The following is a 9335-nucleotide window of genomic DNA, read 5'->3' as shown; positions in this document are numbered from 1 at the left end:
GTTAATAAAGTATATATTCATTCATGCATTCATTCTCTTTCCCCTCCATCCATCCTGGTTGATTTGTTGATTGAGTTCACAGGCTGATAGTGAGTCCTGCTCACTAAACTGGATGCTATTGGGGATAATGTCTCAGATGATCTTTGACAAGCATCATTAACTTCACACTGACCCTGAAGAAATATATCTGAACACGTCTCCACCAGCCAAACTCTGTATGCTGCCCAGACTGCATGTATAGAAGGCAGCTTACTGATTCATGTTTATTCGTACTCCTTAGAGGGGCAAAAGCTGCCAAGGCCAAGTTTCTGAGAGGTCCCAGTTTGATAATACATGTATTGATCTGTGCACGTGACCAGGATAGAATATTCAGCTTGGAAAAAAATAACACAACTATTTCACAACTTCCATTGAGTTATGTTCCAACATGCAACAACAACAAATATAGCAGTATGGTAGAAATACATAGAATCTTTACTTGAATTAAAGTAGAAGTGACAGAGTAAAAATAGGCTTTAAAAAGTTCTGCAATCAAATGTTCACTAAACCTGAGTACATTTGACCTATTTTTCAAACTGTTCAGTTGAAGCTACAAGAATGGATCAAATTCATAGGGGGCAAAAAGCATTGGCTTTTGAACATAAAAAACTTTCTAGGGGGCGCTATAGAGACATTTTTTTATACCCAAATGTGAGACCCACAAAATATAAATTTTTTCACCAGTCTTGATATGCATGTAAAATTTAACAACTTTTGGGATATGATAAAGCCCCCCAAAAGTGCGTTTCTTGCTAGAGAATAATAATAATTCCTACAAATACAATAGGTTGTCAGTGCAAGGGTCCTAATTATTGGTGGTTTTAGGGTGAATCATGGGTTGGAGCTTCTGTATTCCTTGGCAATCAACAGCAGGACTCTTGTCATCAGAATGAGGTTGCCAGGTTTTACTATCCTTACACATCCTGACTCCAGCTTTGTACTGAGCCCACAAGAGAGAAGAGCGGAAATTAGGGGTAATGGTCAGCAGTCATGTAGTGAATGCACATGGTGAATGTAGATACATTTCTATTCTCTATTCAGCCCTCCTTCCTCAATAAAAGAAAGAAAGAGGATTGTTATTGTCTTATGCAGCTTGAAATAGCCAACAGTGTCCATGTACTCAGCAGGCAGGCAGCAATAACAGATGTCGTCTTGCCACCGGGAGCTCCATTATGGCAAGTGCATCTGTGTGTACCTTTGTCCCGTATGTCTTTATGTTTATATCCATGTAGGTCCCCCCTCCTTCCTCCTCCTTCCTCCTCTTTCTTCTCCGTCCATCTCTCCCTGAGCTCCTGTCTTCCTGCAGGCGGAGACAGAGACAAGGAGAGGTCGTCCACCACAGGTGTGGATGAGGAAGAGTCAGGGCAGTCAAGCCAGTCTGCAGTAGAGGATCGTGGGTATCCGTCTTGCAATGAGGAGCCTGGAAATGCGAACTTCCAGTAGGAGCCTCCTTTGAAGAGGTAGACAAAGCCTGGAGAAGATGGGTAGATGTTTTCACAAACAACAACCTCCATGTTTTTGACTGTTTTGCAATATTCTATAAACAATGTATTTTTAGTCTGGGTAATGCACACCAAAAGCACACACCAAAAGCGGAGCAAATTTTTTTCGCAAGTAAACATATAAAGTCAATGCAAAGACGCAAAAGGACACTAGTAATGCACAATGAAGTAGTAAGCAAATGAAGCAAATGAAGCAAATGAAACGAAAGAAGCGAAAGAAGAGAATGAAGTAAATGCAAAATGTGCGTGCAGCTGTGTCGCGAAAGCCTCTCATTGTTGAGATGCTACGCATGTCATCACTGACATCCTACCGTTGTTCTATCAGAAACTATGGAGGATAAATTGATAGTCGCTGTGTGCGACTACAGATAATAGGAACCCAGACACGTTTGATGTTCCGACATTTGTTCGGGACTGGTACAAAGCAGAAATAGTGGTTATTTCTTCCATGGGGGACGGCAAGTAAAGCAATTAAAGTAAAGCGAGTAAAGTAAAGCGAGTAAAGTAAAGCAAGTAAAGTGAGTAAAGTAAATCAAGTAAAGTAAAGCGAGTAAAGTAAAGCAAGTAAAGTAAAGTGAGTAAAGTAAATCAAGTAAAGTAAAGCGAGTAAAGTAAATCAAGTAAAGTAAAGCGAGTAACGCAACGCATAGATTTGCTTCAGATTCAAAGTGCTTGCTTGCTTTTCCTCCCTCTTCCTCCCTTTCTTGCATCTCATGATTCATCTTCTTTCCTTGATCTGAACTATATCTGACATTTTTCACATGTGCTTTGATACATACATCAATTTCCATTGTCAAAAATCACACAATCTCTTTAAATGTGTGATCCGTGTCGACACAAATGAACTGCCAGTGGCCAACTGCATATCATGCTTTCTAATTTGTTAATTATTACACAAAAGAATAATAATAAAGATGTTGCACAACTTTATTATGGGTCCTATACTGTAGATAAAACCGTGCTCATGTAAAACCTCTGGTCATGGATTAGTGTAAGGGGTTATAGCAGTTCCTTATTTAAAGTCGTGTTTGTGTCGAAATGATTGACGTAAGTCATTCATTCATTCTCTTTTAACTCATTAGTTGGTTTCCACCAACTTTTAAGAAACATGCTGACTTTAAAATGGTGCACTATGTTCACCCGCTAGTCTCTAACTGTCTGTCGGCTTTTTGCTGCTGAGCAGGTTTTGTCCAGTGGCTTTTTACAGCTTTCTCTCTGAAACGTTGATATGACAGCGGTGGAAATGAACCAGAACAGTGTTGAAGCCAGAAAGCTAAACGAGATGAAACTCAAACCTGGGAGGTCATCTGGTCCGACATCAGGATAGACATATCTAAAATAAAACACAACCACAAATCTGATTGCTGCCCTCACCATCGTTGTCTTTGGTTATGCCACTGACACCCTCTCTGAGCAGCTGAGTCCATTTGTCTTCTTGATTCTCTCCCTCAGTGTCTCCCATGGGCCCCCACATGGGGCCCTGCTCTGGGTCCCAGATTAGGCCCCACCTGCCTGCCGTTTCCTCCTCATCCTCATCTGCTGCAGCTAAACTCACCCCCATCCTGAGGGCAGATAGGGGCTGAGGGTAGCCTTCCTGTAGGGACAGATCCCTGAACAGCCAGAACTGGGAACCTTCAGCAAGACATGACCTGGAGAAGTTAGTGAGCTATCAAATAAAATTCTATCTGTGAATGGCCAATAGTATTACTTCGGAAAATGTATTGAATTGATCCAGATGGTTTCAGAGAAGCTTAGTAATTGGCTCAGTAACTGATTAATGTATTCATACATGCATAACATTCATACTGTAAGAACATGATTGGATCATACCACTAATAAAGATGATGGCATGATCTGACTGTCTCTCCAGCACAGCGTGAAGCCGAGAGAGGTCAGGAGGTAGACCCTTCCACAGCCTTCTGACTGAAGCCCCGCGACCCGATACCAGGCCTCCAGCATTGACTCGCCACATGGTCAGACCTGGAGGACGACAGAATGTAAGAGACAGCTTTCACCGTGACAAACTACTTAATAATGTCTTTTATTGAGGAATGAATTTGTGGCGTATTCAGACCTTTGAAGAAGAAGGTTTCTCCTCGGATCCTAGCCACAGCGTCAAAACTGGTGTTACAGCGATCAATGGAAGGGCTTAAGGGAGAAAACATACAGAAGACATGCGAAAAGAGCTTTATACCGTCATTGGGAAAGATAAAAACACCTTTAGTCAATACTTAATCTTTTTTAATCTTTACCTATCTTATTCAGATGTGACGAGGGCGAAACAATAACTGTGACTAAATCTATACAATATTGTGACTAAAATGACTATAAGGACTAGAATTCATAGTTAAATCTTTTTTATTTTCATAATTTTTTGTAATCCAGATCCTCTTTTTGTTATTGGATTGAATACATTTGTTTATATACTATACACATTTAATGCTGGAATTTTAATTTTAATTAAAAAAAAATTACAAAGTTCCTGGTGTACTTTATGTACTGGTGTAAATTATTCTCATTATTCTAATAATAAGTAACGATTCACTAAATGTATATCTTTGTATTTATTTGTTATATTTTGTTTTACAAAGCAATATCTAAGTCAAGTCTGATGTTGCCTGACTGAATGATTCCAGTCACATGCATCTTATTATTCATTAAACCCTGGCAATGGATCGGTACTCGATTTCGCCAAACGCCAAAATACCGGTATCAGAATTGGGACTGAAAGAGTTGGATCGGTGCATTCCTATACAGTATGGCTCCAAACTAAAAATATGTTTTAATCTATCTAGTCTTGTAAGTCATACCCATATCTATGATGATGGTGGCGGCTCTTGTGGCGCGGCTGAGGCTCTGGGGCGAGGCGAGGAGCATCAGTGGCCAGCAGCTGGTTCCTTTGACCTAAATCCAAAAATGTATTTACATCTAATGGCAATGAAGTAGCTTTACACTGTTGACAGTAATGATGAAGCAGTAACTAGTGTTTGTTGTGGTGACCACACACCAATTGTTTTCTGTTTTGCTAATAAGTAATTAATGATTTCTCCAAATATCCTAAACTGTCTCTCAGTGATCAATGGATTAAAAATTGTAAAATGATGTCATCATGATCTATAATCCAAGCTCCTAGGACGAGTGCCAGATTTTGAAGCTAAATTTACTAAGTAGTCAAACAGTGGAATTACAATTTCCAAGTCTATCATGTGATACCATTGGGCCCAGACATACTTTTTCCTATAGACTTACATTGCAAAAGAGACGTTTGTGGCACAATATATTTTATTTTGTAGGTAAATAAACTTCCCAGTAGGACACTTGAATAGTTTTCCTTCCATCCATTCATGTGAATGAGACCGAGAACAAGGCTAGACCAGTGGGCTGGCAGGCGGAGCCAAAGGAAAGGCTTGAAGAGTTGGCAACACTGGGTCAAAATGTAACTTATTCTTGTTGGTTTCTCCAATGCTACCCCAACTTTAAGTCATAATGAAGTCAAAAGGTCTTCTTTCTCGAACAATGTTGTAATGCAATTTGGTTCTTGCAATATGTGCCTCATCATATGCCTACCATGACCAGGATTAATCATCATGTGACCAAACATGATTTATATTTTTTACACCCTAAATTCAGACTTTTTAAACTCAGTCATAAAAAAGGTCATTTTTTGCTGGGACCAAAAGCCTTACCATAGAACTGGGTTATGTGCTCCAGATCCTGAGGCCCCAGGTGGTAGTGGAGAGGGTCTCCGGCAGGACCCTGATAGTACGGCCTCATCACCGAGTGGCGAGATGAGGAGTGGGCGAGGCCCAGAGAATGGCCAAACTCATGCACCAGCACTGTGAACAGGTCAGTACCCTCAGAAGCTGGGGAGGAAGAAAAAAGGAGAAGAAAAGGACAGATAAAGAGAACAATGAGCACATTTGAATGTGTAGGTGTGTTCTAATATCCAATCACATCTTTCACTTTGGGTCAGGGGTGATTGTGATGGGGGCAATGTCTGAATTTGCCAAAAGCCCTGCTAGTAGCTACTAAAGGATGCAGTGTTCATTACACGCCACAAGATAGAGCTGTTGGACAGAACACAAAACACAATGACAGTGTTGCGTTTCTTAGAATCTTGCAGTAAAGTGTGCATGTGGAAAAAACCATGTAATGATGACAATTGTCTGGAATATCATTCGCACATTTCATGACAATCCAATAAGCATCCATTGTACAAAGTCCATAGAGCATGGACTGTGCAACCATGTACTCTTTAGCATACATAAAACATACAAGTTGATAGAATAGGAATAGCAGCAGAGTCTGGTTAGAGCCTGGAATAATGTAACCATGTAATACTATTTAAAGATGCAAGAGATGTCTTAACATTGTTCCACCTGGCTGTCTGAAGCTCCACTCCTCCTCTGCATCCAGATGAACTCCTCCTGCCCGGGCCGTGTCTGATGGGAAGAAAGCATGGCCGACTGCACCTCCTGCCCCATCAAAGGGATAGCCATCACCGTGGTAACCATGGAGGAAGTCTACCTGCAGGTCAGCTGACTCTGGGCTTCCCACCTGAAGTGAGTGGGCAATAGAAAGTATGTCTGCCGGTTATCCAGACTCTATAGGGGTCCCTCTGTAGGGGACTAATATTGATCATCTTTCAGTCAAATGTACTAACTTCATGGAACTCCAAGGGGGTTGGCTCTGCCCACACTCTTAAAGCATAAAAGACCAGTGAGCGGATTGTTTCCCGGGACAGATGGGAAGACGAGGGGTATGAACGCAACCTAAGAATGTAACAGAGGGAAAGACCATAGCCAGTTAAAGATGACTTGAAGCAAATAAATGTGGGTCCATTAACAATAGGGCTGGGTATCGGTACTCGATAGCCCTAAAAGTTTTGACTGAACTACTCCAGTACCAAGTAGTATAAACACCTTTACAGTCAAACTATACCTGCATTTAATTCCTTTTGTACCCAGATCTAGAAAAGACATAAAAAAGACCCATACAGTCTGTGCTGTGGTTAAGTGAATGCAGAGTATTTGACACAGTTGGCAGTTCAGTGTGTAGCGATGCCACCAAAATGTTCAAGGGTATGGCTGAACCACATGTCTGAAAAAAATTCTGGAGGTAATTCACGCAACTGAATCTTTTCCATTCAGATGACGGGTATTAAGGGGAAAAAAGAATCAAATAAAGTAGCCTTCTCTATTGGTATGGTATAACTTTAAAGCTACTGGTATGGCACTGTATTGTCCATTTTTTAAACAATAACCAGCCCTAGCAAATAAATAACCATCCTAATTAAATATACAAAATGATCATGTTTGTTCCAGTTTACCAGATCATAATTTGGTGTAAATTACAATAATGTAATCTCATCCAACCTCCAGTTAATATTCCTGCGTGTCCACATGGAGACGGCTCTATTCCTTCTTCTCATGTTGCTCCCTTCTTGGTTGGCCGTTGATTTGGATGCGTTGTCCTGGTCAGGTAGGGAGCAGCGTGGACTGTTCATCAACACCATTGTCTCCTCATCTGAATACACCAATGCACAGAGGAACCAGAGCAGACTCAACGAGTCACGTATAGAATCAAGAAGGATTAGCCTGAATATGAGCATGTTTGATCTTAAAAGCAAAGCATACAGCTTTTCACAGCCACTGTCTGTAACCCCTACCGACAATTCCAGTGTCTTTGAGGCCTGCAAACCTCTGCATTGCCTTGACGGCGTTAGTAACAGCTGTCCATGCCTGCAGCTGACCAGTGGAGGGGTCTGAGGGTGGGAGGTAGCCATACTTCATCAACCAGTCCTATGAGTAGAGAAAAGCAGGGAATCTAAATACAGTGGCATGTGGTAGACCTGAGGAAACATCCATGGAAAGCTTCTATAAACTGCTCATACTGAAGCTATGAGCTTTCTAAGGTTAATCAACTCAAGGCACTTGACTAAGGTACACTGGTTGGCATTGTAATCAACTAATGTAATCAAGCCAGCCATTACATTTCTTCTCAAACTTATTTAGCAAAGTATTATATTGATGTATTTGTGGAAAACTGGGTTGCATGGATATACCGAAATTTGCTTGAAGATAAAACAAATAAGTTTGGTTTCATACAAAGCTCCCATCCCTAATATTTTAAATGTATGAATCCAACAAACCAAATGAATGACTATAGCACTATGGTCCTCACTGTATAATGCTGTACAGTTTAACAGCCTAAATGATCATAACGTTTAATCAACACCTCTCTACAACTATTTAGCAATACTGAACATCAACTTCATGGAGGGAGGGAAAACTAATGTATAGATCTCTTTCCTGATAGTTGGATAAACAATATGACATATCTTTGTGGATGGGGAAGGACTAAAGGCTGAATAATTCTATGAAACCGTTAGCTTACACTCGGAACTCGGAAGTATTGTTGGCTGGTTTTTCCACAATGGCTAAAGATTATACATATTTTTCTGAATATGGACAGTCGCTCACTCTCCGGGACTGCGAGTGTTACTTTAGTTTTAGAAAGTTAACATTAAACAACGGAACCATATTTGAGGTGTAACTTTAGTCTACAACTCTGAGGTGATTCCTATTAGGCTCCTTTCCTTTGTCTTGCCTCCAGCTGACACCATGACTTAGTCATGTTGTCGGCACTAAAAGCATTGAGCGACATACAGGTAATTATTGTTAACGATATTAACTTTTATGATGTGTGTGCAAAATATGTTAGGGGTGTTAGTTAATTGCCTTGACTTTTATCCATGAAATAGTCTATATTAAGTGCACTGATCAGTTTTAGTAACATCATCCGGTAAGTTAGACTACTTAAGACCCAAAATCCAAATCCAGACTCACGGTCCAATACGTCACCTACCACTCGTGTTGCTTCTGTTAGTGCTAATTGATATAAAGGCTGTTTATGTATGTGTTCTTCAAATGAGTTGATAAAAATAAGATGATGTTTCTTGAGGTGATTCACAAGTCGCTGTAACCAATGTATTTCAACATTTGCAGTCGCCCCCTATAAATGTTCATGAACAAACGCTCTTTTACCACAAGTTGGGTGGCCTCATCTTCAGTGGGTGTCACTGGTGCAGGGGAGGGTGTGGGGGTTGTCTCAGCAGAGGAAGCATGTTGCATACATCCAATGCTCAGGCACAGAAAAATAATCCACATCTTCATCTTGGCTGCATAATCTTTTGCTTAAATTAATTACTTAACAGAAACACTGTTTGTAAATTCAATGTTGTGTGGGATGATTTTCCATTCCCTAGAGTAAAAGAAAGAAAAAGAAAATTTGGAAACAAATTGCAGGAAATAGCAATGGAAATGGGATTATCTGAAAGAAGGCATGAAGATTAAGGATAATAAGTGTAAAAATATTATCATTCATTTGAATTTGTGTTTGTGTCTTCCTGATAACAATTGTCTCTACCAACTCCTGAAGAAAAATATGTATCTCTTTAGCTGCTAAATGCCACACTGTGTTCACTAGCTATAGCCTCTAAGGGTGGGTGCCCATATAATGTATTTAATGGCAGAAAAGTACTGACAGGCTGCTTTATCTCAGCTTTTCATCAAAAAGGCTTCACAGGGTCCTCCATGGTTTGACATTTGTTTTTCACCATTGTGATGGGGAAACAATACTACTGTGCTTCTCAGTGTGTTATGTTGTTTCACACCTGTTGTGGTTAGGTCGCATATGACCTCTTTCTTGTTGAATATAATACGAGACTCAGTGTGTGTAGATATCTCTGATCTCAGGGTTCTATGCTCTGACCTCAGTCAGCCTCACTCTGGC

The 9335-nt window shown here is 40.4% G+C and overlaps 1 protein-coding gene across 1 annotated transcript; it reads right to left on the bottom strand.

The window, feature by feature from the left end:
- Positions 1 to 953: 953 nt before the first annotated feature.
- On the bottom strand, positions 954 to 8716 carry mmp17b (matrix metallopeptidase 17b; the record flags this gene model as incomplete). The annotated part of the gene is made up of 12 exons (XM_079228886.1): positions 954 to 979; positions 1235 to 1510; positions 2916 to 3173; positions 3372 to 3521; positions 3616 to 3689; positions 4352 to 4445; positions 5228 to 5404; positions 5921 to 6098; positions 6205 to 6313; positions 6917 to 7067; positions 7210 to 7342; positions 8588 to 8716. 12 exons carry the CDS (start codon positions 8714 to 8716, stop codon positions 954 to 956), a joined length of 1755 nt encoding a protein of 584 aa, XP_079085012.1.
- Between the last annotated feature and the right edge of the window lie 619 nt (positions 8717 to 9335).

The sequence above is a fragment of the Taurulus bubalis genome (assembly GCF_910589615.1).
Source record: "Taurulus bubalis genome assembly, chromosome: 13".
Lineage (NCBI taxonomy): Eukaryota > Metazoa > Chordata > Actinopteri > Perciformes > Cottidae > Taurulus > Taurulus bubalis.
Note: the sequence above shows the minus strand (reverse complement) of the source record. Positions and strands in the feature narration are given on the sequence as shown.